At 45.3% G+C, this 17215-nt stretch overlaps 2 protein-coding genes across 2 annotated transcripts; both read left to right on the top strand.

The window, feature by feature from the left end:
- Window positions 1–1494: 1494 nt before the first annotated feature.
- PRELID3B (PRELI domain containing 3B) lies at window positions 1495–11297 on the top strand. The gene is made up of 6 exons (XM_067708621.1): window positions 1495–1651; window positions 5532–5700; window positions 6859–6948; window positions 7388–7458; window positions 7579–7681; window positions 9222–11297. Exons 1-6 carry the CDS (start codon window positions 1620–1622, stop codon window positions 9339–9341), a joined length of 585 nt encoding a protein of 194 aa, XP_067564722.1. The 5' UTR covers window positions 1495–1619; the 3' UTR covers window positions 9342–11297.
- A 614-nt stretch (window positions 11298–11911) lies between these two features.
- ATP5F1E (ATP synthase F1 subunit epsilon) lies at window positions 11912–15894 on the top strand. Its single transcript, XM_067708619.1, has 3 exons — window positions 11912–12072; window positions 14164–14290; window positions 15744–15894. The coding sequence occupies exons 1-2, from the start codon at window positions 12041–12043 to the stop codon at window positions 14285–14287; spliced, it is 156 nt and encodes a 51-aa protein (XP_067564720.1). The 5' UTR covers window positions 11912–12040; the 3' UTR covers window positions 14288–14290; window positions 15744–15894.
- The last annotated feature ends 1321 nt before the right edge of the window (window positions 15895–17215 follow it).

The raw sequence follows: 17215 nt of genomic DNA, 5'->3' as shown, positions 1-17215 counted from the left end.
CATATTATTTCCTTCCTGTCCAATGTAATTTTTCTTTCTTTATATAAAGGGCCTCGGCTATTTTAAATAATTATCCTCCCTCCTAAATTAACCTGGCTTTTATTTGTTTTTAGCAATCAAATGAGCTAAGAACAAGAATGAGGCAGTGCTTCGAACTAGCTTCTAGGTAACTAGATGTAAAAATTTTCCTCCACAGCCATCATTTAAAACGGCAAATTTTTCTGTTAGGGGGTACAGGTTGTGGAGTGTGGTGGGTACCAGAGAGAGAGGCCTTGTCCTGAAAGCGAGGCCAGTTTGTCCACTGGACGAGGTTCATCTCGTGATGTGGATGAAACCGCATGCCATGCCATCCTGCCCCCTCACGTCCTTCTCATTCATTCATTTACGCAACAACCAGAGATTATGTAGGTGCAGGGGGATTTTTCTGGACAAGTCTGGCAAGACCCTCCCTGTCAGGCGCTTACAGTCTAGTGGCTGTATGATTCCAGTAATTCATTCATTCCGCGAAGAATTATTATTTCATTTTTCAATAACCATTGAGACCTTACTGAGAATCATTATTGAGCAAGGCAGGCAAGATCCTTGCCCTCAAGGGCTTACATTTGAGCGGAAGTTAAACAAATGAACAGGATGATCTCAAAGAGTGAGAAGTGCTAAGAAAAATGCAACAGGATGTGTGTCAGAGGAACTAAAGTTTAGAGGAGCTGCTAAGGAAGGGTGATAAAGGAAGGGCGGGGGCCACTGACAGCTGAGCTGAGAGCCATCCTGTAAACCCCGGGCCAGCTGGCTTTCCACCTGTTCCATTGAGCACTCGTGCTTCCTAACTACACCCTCCACTGGGCACTAAGCGCACTGTCTGATGTTAGCTTCTCCGGTGTACTCTGTGTATCTTCTCCCCGCCGAGGGGCAAAAACCTCCGGGAGGGCAGGTGGCACGAGCACAGGGCTGACTGCCTGCTTGGCTGGTTGCTTGCTTGGTTGATCGCTTAGCTGGTTGACTATGCACCCTCCACAGCCTGGGGTGAGACAGCAGGTAGGAGGAAGTTTCTAACGTGGCACCATGAACATTTGCTCAAGTGAACCCCGAACACACAGGAGATGTCGGTGTATAAGAGGGCCGATTGGATCCGTCAACAGTCCTCGTAACGCCAGGCGAGCTCGGGCCCGGCGGGAGCGAGGAGGCGAGGAGGCAAGGAGGCGAGGCGGGCGGACGGGCTGGCGGGCGGCGCGCGCAGGACCCAGCTGGGCCCGGCCCAACTCTGCCCAGAGGTCGGCGTTCCCGCCGACGCCCGCGAGGGGGCGGACCGCAGGTCGCGTGCCGCGCCTGCGCAGCACAGCTCCCGCGCCGGCGGCCTGGAGCGTCGCCCTCGGAACTGCGCCGGCGCGGTGCGCCTGGCGCTAAGGGGCGGGGCTTCGTTGCGCCGCGCGCAAGGCTGGGGCAAAACCCAGGCCGGGATAGGGCGTGGGGCAGCGCGTCGGGACGTCCCTCGCGTCGGGCCCGATGGCGCGTGCGCATTGGGCGGCCGCCGGGGAGGCTGAGGGGCGGGGCCGGGGCAAGAGTGGCTCCTCTGCCTCGCTGTGCCCTATCGCCGCCCGGATACCGCGCGGGCCGCCGGCATCATGAAGATCTGGACTTCGGAGCACGTCTTTGAGTACGTTTGGGGCGGGGGCAGGTCGGCGGGGGGCATGGGGTAACTGCGGGGTGGGAGGGCAGGCCGGGCCCGGAGTCGCGGCGAGGCCGGGGCGGCCCTCAGGAAGCTTCCAGGCGTCGGGCCTGGTGGGGGGAGCTGGGCCCGAGCGCCTCGGAGTCCTGGGGGCGGGGACGAAGGTCACGACCCTGGGGACGCCCCAGGAATGGGTACCCAGGAGAGACGACCCGTCCGGGAGGGGGCTGGGGAAGGGGCCCTGGCGGCCTGCCTCCCGTGGACGCTCTTTTGCGGGGCGGGGGCGTCGTCGAGCACGAGGTCCCTGACGGCACTGGGGGTGGGACAGGCGCCCCGTTGCCACATGGGGCCTTGCAGAGACCTATGAGTCGTGGCCCCGAGGATCGTGGGCTGTCGAGAGGCTGGTCGCTCCAGTATCTTCGGGTGGAGTTCCTTGCTTCGGAATGTGGACTTAGGGCCAGCTCAGGCGACCGCACAGCGGACCTTTTCCGGCAGCCCGTTGACCTGAGGAGTTAGAATTTACGGCCTTGAAATTGGAGTCCAAGGTCCAGCACTGGCTCCAACAAGCTGTGTGACCTTGGGTTTACGCATTTTCGTCTGAGACATGGAAGACGACGACGGAGGTGTCGTCAGGGCCTGACAGCGCTGAGATGTCTTTGAGGCCATGTTCATTAACATCTGTTGGTTAGGGAGAAATGTTTGGTAAGGAAAATAGGCCTTACACCAGTTGGATGTTGGGAATTAAATTCCCTTCTGGTTCCATGATTCATTGTACAAAAGAACCATGCATTTATTCGTCTGTATCATTTTTGCCTGAACAAATTGTTGATCATTTGTCTCATCACTCTTTATTGACTAATCTTTTTTCTTCTCACCCATTTGAAATGCCACCTTCCTCCTAAGACGCTTGTGATTTATATTTTAATCCATTTCTGAGCTATCTGTTCTATCCCAGTGGTCTGGCTGTTGTTGCCACACTGTTTTAATTTTTTTAGCTTGGCAGTATGTTTTAGTTTATTTCCAGGGCAATGTTTAAAACAAGTTGTAGGCTTTTCACACACTCAGTGAATCAGACACATGCAGGAGTCCACTGGATCCTGGAAGGTAGAGAATGTTAGAATCGGGGCAGATTTCTTTTCTCCCTAATGTTTACAATCTTTCTGGGGGAAAGAGCCTAAGTTTGTAGACTTTCCAGTGTTCTTTAACCAGGTCACATTCTTCACTACTCTGTTTCAGCCGTTGGGATCATGGATGGTTTCTTCTTTGCAGTTCTCTTCTGGGTTTAAATGCTTGAGAAGTTCTTGGCACTCCTTAGAATTTTCTTCCTTTACACTCTTCTCCCTAGCTTGTTTCCTACCCCTCCCCACTCATTTGGCCCTCTTCTTTAATGTTTTCCTCTCTTCTTACCCTTCAGTGTAAATGTTCAGTGAAATTCTGTTGTTGGCCTTCTTGCATTTCATCAGGGACTATTAGTCTTTCTCTTTTTGTTGCACGTTTCTCTGAAATTTGATGAAAGCTCTGGGACTGTCCTCGCAGAAAATAGACATATTCACATAAATGCTCTGCATTTCCTGGGAGAAGAAGCCCTGATCCTGATTCTCCCCAGATAATGTGGACTTTTTAATCAAGGTCCCAGCTGATACACACATTTCTGGCACCCAAATCTGTACCTTGGGCTCCAGTCTTTCTTAAAATCCTTATTTTCAGGTCTTAGCAGGGTATCTCTACTCACACGTCCTGCAGGCTCTTCAGACTCAGCATCCCCGAAAATGAAGTCATTTATCTCCCCTCTCAAATTTTATGCTTTCCCTGTGTTTTCCATCTTAAGGATGTTACTAACTAACAACATCTAAGTCATCATTCTGAGTCTTTCCCATCTTTGATTTTCCAGTGCTTCCTTCTGAGGCCTAGCATGTAGTTGGCATCAGTTGAAGTCATTCATTGATTCCTTCAACAAATATGAAGGCCCACTAAGTGCCAGGCACTGTTCTTCGGATTGGTTCCACTTTGGTAAATAAATCAAGACACTGTTGCTGCCTCGGTGGAGTTAACAGTGTTCCCCACCTCGTTTTATAGGTGAAAAAATTGGACAGCTCACCAAGCACGACCAGGTTCTACTGACTGACTGTCCTTTGGGGCCATCTTTGAATGTCTTGCAGTGTGAAGTCTTTTCACATGATTTCATTAATTTAGTTAAAGTGAATTACTGGAAGATGGTTAATTGTAATATGCATCCTTTGTGATTTTTGAGCTAGTCGTGTTTTATAGAGCAGTCTTCGTCCAAGCTAAGTCAACGTCAACGTTTTCAAGTTGGCTCAGAGAGGAGAGAATGACTGACTTAGAAGTAATGCATAACCACCCCGAAGCCTTGCAATTATTAATCTTTTCAAGGAGGTGGGGGAAGAGATAAGTGCGTGGAAGCCACCTCCCCATGGTATATGACTAGGTGGAGACAGGGAGGTGTTCATCCGATTCTCATTTTAGATAGTCTTCGTGGTAGCCACGAGAGTGCTTGACCCCATCACCTCTGTTTGTGGGGACGGTTTAGCTTTATGAAGTAGCCCCGCTTACATACCTGCAGCGTTTGCTGAGTACGGCTTGAGATTCAAAGCAGAGTGGGGTTCATTTCTGTATAACGTTAGAGCAAAAGTGAGGGCATTGCGAGCAACGTTACTGGTTGTCCAGGATTTTGCAAAATGAGTGAGGCTGAGATTTTCCTTTTGTCCACGAAAAGTTGTCAGGCTTAGTTCTCTGAAAAGCTGAAGTAGATTACTGCCTACTTGTTTTGCTTTTGTTTTTTTTAACATCTTTATTGGAGTACAATTGCTTTACAATGTTGGTGTTTTGCTTTTCGAAAAATAAGAAGTCATGCTGTGTGGTTTATCGGTAAGTGTAGTTTGAAACACCGTCTCCAGATCTTGTCTTTCCTTTCAGTGAAGACGTGTAAGATCAGTCGCTTTTAAGGCTCATTGTAGTTAACGAGAAGCCCATTTGAAATGGCTGTCTTTGGTCCAGGCATGCTGTCCAGATAAGTTGTGAAGAGAACAAATGCACATCGCATTTTGAATCACCCAAGTACGTGCGCTTTGACGACTATAAAGATGCTGCGAGTTCCGTGGTATTATTACCATCTCGATGCTAGATGGCAAGCAAATGCTTATTAAGAGAGAATTTTAGAGAGTGGCACATTAGGAGCACCTTAAAAAAACATTTTATTGTATTGGGTGACCTTTTCAAAACAAATCAGAATCACTCTTGAGGAAAGTAATGGATAAAGATTGACTGGAGGGGCCAGTATTCTTTATTACCTTATTAGAGAAGAATACATGTTTAATATTATGATATTCAAATCAGTAATGCTTTGGATCTTTTTGTAATTCCTATGAGAATTTGTAGTGCCTATAAGTTCTTTTGCTCTTGTTACTTCTTTATGGCTTCACAGAAGTGGGGTCAGACAAAAGAATAAATGGTATAATAATATTTTCTGCTGTTTGTTTCTGTAGAACATAATTGTAAAACACATTTCTATGAATCAGTAATTCTTAGAAACAAAACTTACATGTGAGAGTGGACACTGGTAAGTGGACAAGGTGACTGAAGAACGGCCCTGTAGCGCCCTGTAGGCTATTTTAACCTGGGCGCCAGCTCTGCCGCATCACCTGTGTGCTGAAAACATACTGAAATCTGCACATGTTCAAAATGCAGACTGAGCCTCCCCAAATCATCTTTCAGTCAACGTTTCAGAAAGTAGTCTTCCCTAGGTAAATTAAGTAAAGTTTAATTGTAAAGACTAATTGGATGGGTTATAAGAATGGTTTCATTTATATGCGTATTTTTTAATGTTTGATTTTTTTATTCCTGTCGGCAGCCACCCATGGGAAACTGTTACAACAGCTGCAATGCAGAAATACCCAAACCCTATGAACCCAAGTGTGGTTGGAGTTGATGTATTGGACAGACACGTAGATCTCTCTGGAAAGTTGCACAGCCATAGACTTCTCAGCACAGAGTGGGGACTGCCTTCTATTGTGAAATCTGTAAGTGTGTCTTTATTCCTGAAGCAATGTGACTGCTGTAGAGAAGTTTTCAAAACCACATTATAATTTCAAATAGGTTGTGGGAGCCGATTCTGAATGTCATTTTTGCATCAGTTCAAATTGTATTATAATAAACTTGAGTTATGAGTGTATAATGAATTGGAAATATTATTACAGTCTTCATGAAGGCACCCGATAAAACCTCCTGAAGGAAGCCAGCTAATGCTCTGTAATCTAAAAGTTTTATTCTGCTTTTCTTACTTTGCCAGCAACTTAAGATGTGGAAGCAGTGGTCTGGTGCCGGTTGTTAGCTGACAGTTGCTGTGGTCAGTGGTGGCCGCGCCTGTTAAGTGAGGAGCGTGGTCTCACTTTGCTGCTGCCGTGTTTGTTCCAAGATCTGTTGCTTCTACCTGTACGTTTAAAAGCAATTCTGTGCCCTTTCAAGGGAGCAGGCTTTAGTGAGCCAGTTTAACCAGCAAGAAAGTGGGCTGCCAGTTTATCGTGATGGGAGAGAACCCTGGTATAAGTGGACCCAGTTGTCTGTAGAGATTCTTTTTCTAGAAAGTGGGCCACCTCAGAAAAGTAAAGTACACATTTTCCAACAATTTGCTTCCATTGCACACACCACTGCACTAGATGGTGCGGACGCAGAAATGAGCACGGCTGGGATTGGCTTGGGGTCGGAGCACAGGGAATGACCCTGGATGTGCTGTGTTATCTTCGTCGTGAGGTGGCTGGTTTTCTGTCTGGAGACCGGAGCCACTGCGTCCTCTCCCTTGGGCCGCGCTAGGAAAACACTGACAGACACTCCAAACCTCTCCTTTCTCTACATGCCCCGCTTCCCGAGTGTTCAGGCTCACTGTTCCACCCTCAACCTCGGCAGCTGCCGAGTCCTGCCTTGTACTCCGTTCGCTCTCCGCGGGCTGGTTGCTAATCGCCTCTGCTTGTGTCTTGGGCGTCTCATCTCCTTCGTGGTGTATGAAGTCCTCTTACCATTAAACGGGCCTCCTTTCTGACCTTCGTTGCTTTCTCATGTTTTTTATGAAAACAGATTTTTGGTTCAAAATATTAACACATTTTTACCTTCAAATAAAATATTGATACGCTTGTTAAGAAATCCTTCTTCCTCTGATTACTAATTCTGGATGTTTTACTTAGCTTATTGGTGCAGCAAGAACCAAAACATATGTGCAAGAACATTCTGTAGTGGATCCCGTAGAGAAAACAATGGAACTTAAATCTACTAATGTAAGTCTGGACTCCCTTTTGTTTTAATTTTAAACTGTTTGGCTTCGTTTTTTCCTCTCTTTTGTAGTTGGTACACAAATGAATGTATGCTCTTCAGCCTGGCTTAGGAAATCAGTACTGAGATGCTGCATCGTCTCTGCCTGTTTGCGCTTAGCCTCAGCGCTCTAAGGAGCCTGCCTGTTATTTCTAGGAGACGGCACTCAGTAAAGTGCACTTGGCATCGTGTGCATGTTATTACTATTATGATGCTTTTGTCAAATGTATTATTTTTTTAATAAAAAGGAAGCAATGAATAGTGAAGAATTCTTTTTACACTAATATCAAAGTGGTTTACTTGCTGCTGTTTTGTATATTTAGCTAGCAAGGTTTTGGTTTGTGAATTAATTTGGGAAATATTTTTGGTTTCCAAGATGATTTGACTTTTTTTTTAATTCTATAGATTTCATTTACAAATATGGTTTCAGTAGATGAGAGACTTATATACAAACCACATCCTCAAGACCCAGAAAAGTAAGTGAAAAATATTTTAACAAACCTATTTTACAGTGTGTTTTAATTTTTTAATCAAATATTTCTTTGAAAAATGAAAATTAGGTCATCCTGAAGCTGTGTAAATGTGTTTTGTTCCAGAACTGTTTTGACTCAAGAAGCCATAATTACCGTGAAAGGGGTCAGTCTCGGCAGTTACCTCGAAGGCCTGATGGCAAGCACGATATCGTCAAATGCCAATAAAGTAAGTAAGGCTGCTCCCCGCTTGCTCTTTGTTTTGTTTTCTGTTTTTTCTTTGGGGGGTGCAGCGCAGGCTTGCAGGATCTCAGTTCCCCACACCCCCTGCGGTGGAAGCGTGGAGTCTTAACCACTGGACCACCAGGGAAGCCCCTCCCTGCTTGCTCTTACTCCTGGGTCTTGTTTCTTGGAAGCGCTGTCCTTGTGAGCTGACTCTGAGCCACTGCAGTGCGAGGTGATGTGGGCAGTTGCTGGCACGGGCTCTGGGGTCCAGCCCACCTGCCTTCACGTGCCAGCTGTAACTCTGACCAGCCTTTCACCTTGGGCGATTAATTAAGCGAACCTCTCTCTGCTTCAGTTTCCTGTCTGCGAAGTGGAGATTAATCACCCACCTTACAGGGTTGGGTGCGAAGAGTGAATGAGATAATATGGGAAGACTGTAGCCCTGGGCCCAGCATGGGGGAAGGGGGGGAGCCATGTAGCAGTGCGTCACTGTTGAAAGCATAGATTCCCAACCTTTTTTTCATTAGCTCCCTTCACGCCCAGGTCCTCTGTAGATATTTTTCCCCTAATTACCCCCACCCCATGAAATTGTTTAATACTACAGATTATAGATATAGATAAATGGATATATGTCTGTGCTTTATACGTGAAAACAGTGAGATTTTTCTCCACTGCCCCCCAACTAATTTTTGCCTGATTGAGAATGATTTAAAATAAAGTAAGTTCAGAGAAAGAGATGCCTAATGTACTGTTTTATAACACATGTTTAATATAATCGTTCAGCAGTCAAAAGATATTCATAGATGCCTTCTCTGTGTCAGGCAGAGTGCTAGGCTAGACTGGGGATACAGCGGGGAGCAAAACAAACGTGGTCCCTGCCCTCGTGGAACTAAGAGGAAGGCGACATTAATCATACAAAACGTCATTAGGAAAGGAAAAGTACAGAAAGGTATGACAGTGTTTAATGAGTGTTCAGTAAGTGATGTTTCTGCTGAGTTCTGAATGAGGGGTGGGTAGGCCGTGAGGGGCCTGCTAGGAAGCATTCCAGGCAGAGGAGCTGCGTGTGCAAAGGAGGCCCTGAGACCGCAAGCAGGAAATGCTCCTGTTCTGTCCCTCAAGGAACTGCATAGGGTCCAAGAGAGTGGTTGAAGTGGAAGTCAGGGACCAGAGCCTTCAGAGCCTCATACAGGATTTTGGTTTAAAATATGGACATAAAAAGAAAAAAAAGGAGTTTGACCTCACCCCGAAAGGGGAACCATTCTAATCATAAATAAGTAAAACACCACTGTCATTTAATTGTAGATTCGAGAACATCTTTTGCAAAAATATAAATTAAAATCAGTATATAGATCAAGCCAGTTTCTCAAGGCATTTGATATTTGGTAAATAACGTTAGAGAAAAAAAAGCAAAGGTAAAAACAACCTGTCCTGGTGAGGTTTAGTTATGCTTGTACCACTTCTTGTTACTTCCTGATGTGCCGTTTATTTGACAGGTGCCTTTGCTCTCACTTGGTAAGAATAAACATGTTGGATTTTTTTTTAAGGGCCGAGAAGCAATGGAGTGGGTAATACATAAATTAAATGCTGAAATTGAGGAATTGACGGCTTCGGCAAGAGGGAGCATAAGGACACCAATGGCAGCAGCAGCATTTGTGGAGAAATGATAATGAAAGTTGATAACACCCAGTTCCCCAGGTCTCTACAAGCTGGCAGTATATTTATTTGTTATTTAAAAAATACAACTATATTTTCGGTAGAATTGTTTTTTTAATAAGCTGAAGAAGGACTGTGTGACTTGATCAAAACAAAGAGGTGCAGGGTTTCTAAATCAAAGGGATTGGCTGAAATTAGTGTTGTCTGAAATGACTGTCTGATTTTGAGGATTCCAGTATTTATGTAAAAATGTAACAATTTTTGAAAAGTACTTGAAAATTGGTATTGGCTGATCAAACCTCCTTAAGGTAGAGTTTTAAAGCTTTTCATGCATTGGAACTCTACCTGTCTTTGGACCAACCCCAGAACCAAGCAGAGCCACCTCTTACATACCCACCACTGCCCTGCAATAAACTTGGAGAACTTGCATGAGGGAACTCACTTTTAAAGGAGAAACTGTATAGTTTTAAAAAGACATTAATTGTATAAAATAACTTGCTCTGCTATAAACCACCATGAAAAATCACAGTGTTTTAATTTGGTACTCAACATTTTGGGAGTAAAAATTATCATGAAAGTAATAACTGACTCCAACGAAAATATATTTTATTGTGTTAAAGAGTACTGTATTGATTTGCCAAAGTTTTGTAACTTAGTAAATGTATTACCTTCCTTGGATCTGTACTTTATGACTTAGTATGCTGTGTTGTGGGCTGGTTATGTTAACTGAAAAAATAAAGTCATTACCAGAATTTTGCACTACTCTAAACTTAAACAGAAGAACAGCTGTTCACATCTTTTAGCATTTCACATTTGCCTAACTTATCAATTGCCATGTGTCAAAATTGTGGTTCTGTAATTGCTAAAGCATGATATGTCAGGTTATTTGAATATAATTCCTTTTTGAAGTAACTGTGACCACAAAACATCTTTTTTACGTGAAGAGCTGTACATCATTTGAAATTACTCGAATGATGTCTTGATCTGAAGCATAAATCCCAGGGACTTAATGTTTTTAAATAATACTGTGTCACTGCAGGGGATGGGGGCGGTGGAGAAGAAAAAAGAATAATAGGGTGAAAAAAAAGCATTGACCTAAACTAACCAGTATGTGAATTGCTTTGCAGCTTTTATTTATGGGAAATCCTTGCTTTGGATGCCAGTGGGCAGCTGCAATCTGGAAAACAATCCAGTAAATGTTGTGTTGTTTTGTATTTTGTAGCAGGCAATTTAATTATCAACCGTTAAATAAGAATACCTTTGATACTGGGAATTGTTGCATACAGAATATTTTTGTTAAAAGGTGATGAGCTCTTGCCTTTATTTCACAGTACTTAAAGTGATAAACTTCTAGTCAGGTTTCCTATAAAAGAAACCAATTAATACATGTACCTAAACCACAAAAATAGTATACCAGGCTATTTGAAAATTATTGTTTTTCTATTTAAAATATTGTTTAGTTTGCGACTTCTTAGGACATTTGTAAAAGCAAGTTAAAGCCAATAAGGTTTTTGATTATTTTTTGTAACCGGAGATGGTTTTTACAATTAAAATAACATTTCAACTAAACAAACCATTGCTAAATAATGATATTTAATAATAAGTTGCCTTGTATAACTTCTGAAAATTATACTTGTTCTGAAAAGTATAAGAATACCCTAATGATAAAAAGATTTCTAAACAAAATTTTATCCTGTTTTTTTTTTTACTCTGATCTAATGACAAAATTCTATAGATTTTCATCTTCCAGTGTAGTTACTTTTCGTTAAGTAGCTCGTAGGTAATGGCTTTTACCTGTTAAAATATAAATAACAGCAGGCATTCGAGAGGACTAAACTGGAGTAGAGTGTTCATGGGTTAGAATTAGACTCTCGGATTATGGAGCATATTATCCTGTTTAATGTTAAAGATGGATCTTATATGAATTAAGAAAAACCTTCCTGTTAATAAAAACTTCCTTTTAACTATGATGTTTTTCCTGATTACAATTTCTTTTTAATAACTAAGGAGCAAAAGAAATGCTTTTCCTTGTAAGAATTCACCTAATTGCCGCGCGCTCGAGCCGGCTCTGCGCCGCGAGGTTGTCTCTTAAGCTGGACGCGCTGGGCCTCCTCCCCTCCTCCCTCCGATGTCCAGTTCATTCTCCCCGGCCAGGTTCTGGTGCCCCGGGCCGGCCTGAAACCCTAGGGATTGTCGGGGGGCGGCTCGTTTTAACTGTTAACTCGGGGCGGACATGCTTGAGTGTTGTCAACATGAAGGTCTGGACGCGGCCGTCGGGTCGGGGGGGGGGGCGGTGCGCCCCGACACCGACCTCGACGCGGCCCCGAGTCTCGCGCTCCCGAAGCTACGCGACCGCGCGTTCCCTCCAACTCCCCTCTTGCCCCGCCGCCCCGGCCGCCGCCGCCTGAGCCACTACGAAAGCCCGCGGAGCCAATAGGAACGCGCGGCCGACCGGCCCGCCCGCCCGGGGATTGGCACCCGCGGCCCGGGCCGCGCGCCCCCATTGGCTCGCGGAGCCTGGAGGATTCTGCGATGAGACGGCAGAGGCCGTTCGGGAAGGCGGGGCGGGGCAAGGGGCGGTGGGATTGGCAGGCCCGGAGCTCCGCCCCTTCCGCTTCTCAGGCCTGACCTTCCGGCAGCCGGCCTGCACGCTGAGCCGCCCTTGACGGGTCCTCGGGATTCGGCCCGACGCGCCCCCTCTCGCAACATCATGGTGGCGTACTGGCGACAAGCTGGACTCAGGTAGGGCCGGACATCGGGAGGGGCGGACAGCTGGGGCGCGGGGAGGTCCGGGGCGAACCGGGGTCGGAGGTCACGCCGGGCGCGACGGGGGTGGGGGTGGTCCCGGCGAGTGCGGCCCCAAGATGGCGGCCTGCGGGCGGGGAGGCCGGGTTCACGGCCGTGGGATGCGGGCGCGCCGGGGCCGAGCACCTGTCCGCACCTGCCGGGGGCGCCGCCGAGCACCTGTGCGCCGCCTTGAACGCGCTCGACAAGTGCCGTGTCTTCCCGTGGACGGCGCTTCTCACCCGCGGGGCCTTTGTCCTTTAAATTACACTCGGTTGACGTTCTAGAAGTAACAGAGCCACATACAACTTGAGAACTTGAAGGAGAGGAGAGAGGTCTCTGGAGGTAACCACGGTCACCATACCTGGCCGTTCCAGCATTAAGGTGGGGCCTTTTAAAATGGCATATCCATCTTTTATTAAATTAGCTCCTGTTGCTCTCAGGTTTCCTTATTGGTAAAACGGCTGAGCCCTCGGTAAGGTGTACAAAACTCTGCCACAAGGTGAGTGGTGGCTCTTGGGAAGCCAAACTATGGAACCCACTGGAGGACATGGCTTCTGGCGAAATGGAGACACCATGGATCTAGGTGTCACACCTGGTTTCTTTGCCTGTGCACCCAGTTGAGCCGCTCACCTGGCTCAGGTTAACACACCTTGTTGCTTGACTAGATTAAGTAGCACCTCCTAGTAGTGACCGTCTGTGGGTATGTGACTGTGGGCAACCCAAGTGTGTCCTGACTTTCAAGGTCAAGCAAAGTTTTGTACAGTTGGAAGGATGATGGCCCCAGTCAGAGGGACCATGTATTAAGCACCTCCTACGAGACAGGTGGGGCAATCCTGCTCTCCACACTTTGTCTTTCCTCCTCCCTGCCACCAGTGAGGCAAATACTGTTATCCTCCTGCTTTGTTCCATTGTTTTTACAGAATAAATTAGCCCAAAAGATGGAACAGCGTAAAATTCACCAGTTAGTAGGAGTGGAAGCAAGAATTGGAACTCCTATCTCTGGCCCAAAAAAACAAACCTGAAACATGAGAAAATAGTCAGCAGCTCCCTCCCCTCTGTCCTTCCTGTTTTCAAACAGTGTAAAAAGTGAGCTGACATCTTTTGGAAAATAAGATGTTGATGGGAGTCCATCTACAAAACAGGAAGCTGGCTGTTAGATATTTTGCTGGAATTGATGGTGTTCTCTAAGGACTTCTCCGTTTAATTTAGAAACCTTGCTTGGGAAGTATTTTCAATGGCAGGCCTGAAAAGCAGAATCCAATATTCGCAGGAAAACCTTTAAATAATCAGAAGTAGAGCTGTTTTAATTCAAAATAGTTTTTTTTCCTTCTTTTAATTATGTATACTTTACCTTACAAGAATAATAAAAGAAAAAATTTTAAATAGAGAAATGGAAAAAAACCACTCATACCCTCTGTTAACATTTAGGACTGTTTACTGTGCTGTGGGGTTTTTTTCTCTAATATATGCATCTTTTATTTCAAATTAATATGTATTAAAGAGAAAACACTGCAAAGAAGAAAAACCAAAAATCACCTAACCCCAATTAAGACTTTGATACATTTCTTTCTGCTCTTCTTTTTCTTTGTATAGATTCCTTTTGCATTAGTCATTTTTTTTTAAATTAATTAACTTTTTTTTTTTTTTTTTGGCTATGTTGGGTCTTTGTTTCTGCGCACAGGCTTTTCATTGTGGTGGCTTCTCGTTGTGGGGCACGGGCTCTAGGGCGCACGGGCTCAGTAGTTGTGGCTCGTGGGCTCTAGAGCGCAGGCTCAGTAGTTGGAGCACATGGGCTTAATTGCTCCGCGGCATGTGGGATCTTTCCGGACCAGGGTTCGAACCCAAGTCCCCTGCATTGGCAGGCGGATTCTTAACCACTGCACCACCAGGGAAGCCCCGCATTAGTCATTTTTAAGTTCAGTTCTACAATGATGTACAATCCAACCAAAATGAAAAGTATAGGAAGAAAAACAAAAGCACAGTCACACAGCAAGTCTGGCTGGATCATTGATAATTAGCTTTATATTGTCTCTCGTGTTCCTCCAGCTACATCCGATACTCCCAGATCTGTGCAAAAGCAGTGAGGGATGCGCTGAAGACGGGATTCAAAGCAAACACCGAGAAGACTTCTGGCAGCAGCATAAAAATTGTGAAAGTGAAAAAGGAATAATCTGTAAGTTGTTGGTGGATTTAGAGAAAGAGTTGCATCTTAAGTATTTAGAGAGCTTTTAAAAATCAAAATAATTTTAGTTCTGCCTTCTGTCCACATTTGGTCCATCAGCACATCTAGAAGTAAGTTAGTGGGATGGTAATGTCACGCATACAGGTTGTGGAAGCCCCATGGCATCATCAAAGAATGTCATTTCGAGGCCCTGACAAGCAGAAGTAACCTGCCACGTTGATTTTCAGTTCATTGAGCAATGCTAGGTAGAAAGCCATCTTATTTTAATTAAACCTGTTTCATGTGTCTGCACAAAATCAAATAATTCGGAGGATAAACTCCCCACTTTTATAATTGTTACTGGAGTGATGTAAGTTCAGGAGCATGAAAAATTACAGTTCTTTGAGTTTTTATTTCCCCCACATCTGCTCATGTTCTCACAAATCACTACTTCCCGAACGTAGGGCTACAGGTACAGGCAAGGGTCCTGCTATTTTATCAAGCAATAAAATCGGCAAGACCCTGCAGTGAATACTGTTTGGCTAAATTTATGTTTTCAGAGTTTGGTTCATTTTACTTCTGATGTTGGCAATGCAAAGTAAGGCAGTTTCGTACAGTTGATAAGTTCAGACTTTTGTGTTCCAAACTATTAAAGTGATTTGATCTCTAAACTGCTTTCTTGACATTATTATTTCGAAGATCAAGCGAGGCAAATTACCGGAAAGCTGTTTTTCAGATTTAATTTTCTTGTTTAGCTTTAAAAAAGCTTCAGACCCGCAGTTGCAGGGAAATGTGATAAATAGTAATCCTCTGGCAGCTTGTGGTTATGAGCGATTGTACTTATTGGAACTGTCTCCCCTAAGCACTTTTCATTTTCATTTTGAATTAGTAAATATTTTATTACAAGTCTGGAGATGCGGTGTTGAGCCCTTTTTCTGGGGCTCTCTGTCTGATCTCATAATTCTGAGGAATGAGACCTGGTTTTAGGTTGGGTGGTTTTGTTTTAACAACGAGCTAACTGAGAAAAATCACCCAGCCTGTGCCTGCAGCATGGCCGAGCCAGACTCCGCATCGAACTCCCTCCACCTTGTAATGTCCTTTGGGCCAGGAAGTAGTAGTGTCCAGCTCCGGTAAGCAGAACAGTGACCATTCTCTATCCATCGTGCTGGGGACGCAGCCCCACCGCCTCAGCATAGGGGATTTAGCGTCTTTTAAAGGCAGAGTGTTTCTTTATTGCAGGGAGAGTGTTTGGTTTTCCTTAGCAGGGAAGTGCCTCTTCGGCTAAGGCAGTGCACATGAACCTGCGCTTTTTACAGCTGAGAGCCAGGGTTTATCACCAACCGAGTGAAGGAGATCTGCAGTCATATTATACTGCTCATTATAAGGAAGTTACTTTCCCTATTCGTGTTGGATTTTTAAGAAAACATGAAGGACTGGCAACTTGCTGTTTCTCTTTTCCTCCTAGACCCTGACTACAGCTTGAAATGCTGCATGTTCATGGTGAAGATGTGTGGGCACGTGTTATGGCAGATTGAAAACGATCCCCCTTCGTGGGGGGAAAAAAAAACCTGTCTTGTTCATAGATTGACAATGCCAATAAATTAAAGTACAGTTCACTCTTGCTGTTGGTTTTTGGTTTCTCTCGGACTTTTTCTGTTTGGGAACTACCACACCACTGCAGGATTATGATCATACGAACCAGGGCTTTTTAAAGGAGAACAGTGAATTCCCTGGTGGTCCAGTGGTTAGGACTCCGAGCTTCCACTGCACGGGGCACGGGGTCAATCCCTGGTCGGCGAACTAAGGTCCTGTAAGACGTACAGCTGAAAAAAAGAAAAAAAAAGTTAAAGGGAGAACAGATATCATATCTAGTGACCAGAGGGATCCAGGAGACATTTTGAAAATGTCTCAAAAGAAAAGGTTCTCTTTTTCGTGACGTAATTGACAGAATTCGGCTCCATCATTGAGGCTGTCTTGCCCCTTATCTTTGAATTGCAGACGTCATGTCAGAGCAGTGGGTTGGGGTCAGGGGTGGGCCGGGTTGTCTGCTGGCCTCGTCCTTCTGCGCCGGCAGCCGTATCCAGGTGGTGCGATTCAGCAGGCTGAGTGCGAATAATTATGGAAAGCGTAGATGAGAAGAAATGCTAAATTGTAGTATTCATTTTCTATCGTGCACTTCAAAGCTATAGAGAAGTACTATTGTCGAAATTCGCTAAGCACGAGATACTTTTCACATTGTCTTGTAAGTGAATCTTTATATTCTGGGAGCACTTCTCATAGGAAACGAGGCAAAGCCGCTCAGCAACATGCTTACCGAGCTGATGGCCGAGCTGACGTGAAAATCTAAGCTTCTGGACTGCAGGTCTAGGGCATGGTCGTGACAGCAGGTCCATGGTGTTTTCACGGCGATTCGTTTACCTATTAAATATTTAGGGTTGAAGAATTGTTGCCAGCAGGGTGTTTTTCTCTTTCTTTGAAACTTGAAGGCACTCAGCCAAGTAAAACCCCAAAGCTTACAAAGTTGCAAAGTTAACTGCTTGATTTTTACCCACTTCTGGACATGGAGAGAGACACTTGGACAGGAAATGTTGAAACACCGGTTTAGCTTCTGCCCCAGGACAGGTTCTCAGCTTGGTACTTAAGCTAACAATAATTTATCACGGCCACTCCGCCATGCCAAGGATGAGGGCAAGAAAACGCCTTTGCTGTTGGCTTCTGGAGAGGACTTCCTGCCCTGGACACTTGACCTACAGGCTTTATCTCATTCTTGGCATGGGGCACGCGAGGAGCTGCAGGGCTGGACAGAAGCAGCCTACGAGCCCCTTGTGCCCTGTGCCTCAGGCTGTTGTCCTGCTCTTTTGAAGTCAAGGCCCCTCAGTTGTCATGCTTCCGGTCCCCACAGTTAAGGTACCAGGAGGCATCTTTCATTACAGGGAC

This window comes from Pseudorca crassidens, chromosome 15 (genome assembly GCF_039906515.1).
Source record: "Pseudorca crassidens isolate mPseCra1 chromosome 15, mPseCra1.hap1, whole genome shotgun sequence".
Classification (NCBI taxonomy): Eukaryota; Metazoa; Chordata; class Mammalia; order Artiodactyla; family Delphinidae; genus Pseudorca; species Pseudorca crassidens.
Note: the sequence above shows the minus strand (reverse complement) of the source record. Positions and strands in the feature narration are given on the sequence as shown.

What these genes read in the sequence shown, in the direction of transcription:
- PRELID3B (XM_067708621.1), top strand. Translation starts at nt 1,620, where the DNA reads ATGAAGATCTGGACTTCGGAGCACGTCTTTGA. An exon ending in ACTTCGGAGCACGTCTTTGA is followed by an intron (nt 1,652 to 5,531) that starts GTACGTTTGGGG and finishes TCCTGTCGGCAG; the next exon opens with CCACCCATGGGAAACTGTTA. An exon ending in TGCCTTCTATTGTGAAATCT is followed by an intron (nt 5,701 to 6,858) that starts GTAAGTGTGTCT and finishes TGTTTTACTTAG; the next exon opens with CTTATTGGTGCAGCAAGAAC.
- ATP5F1E (XM_067708619.1), top strand. Translation starts at nt 12,041, where the DNA reads ATGGTGGCGTACTGGCGACAAGCTGGACTCAG. An exon ending in TGGCGACAAGCTGGACTCAG is followed by an intron (nt 12,073 to 14,163) that starts GTAGGGCCGGAC and finishes GTGTTCCTCCAG; the next exon opens with CTACATCCGATACTCCCAGA.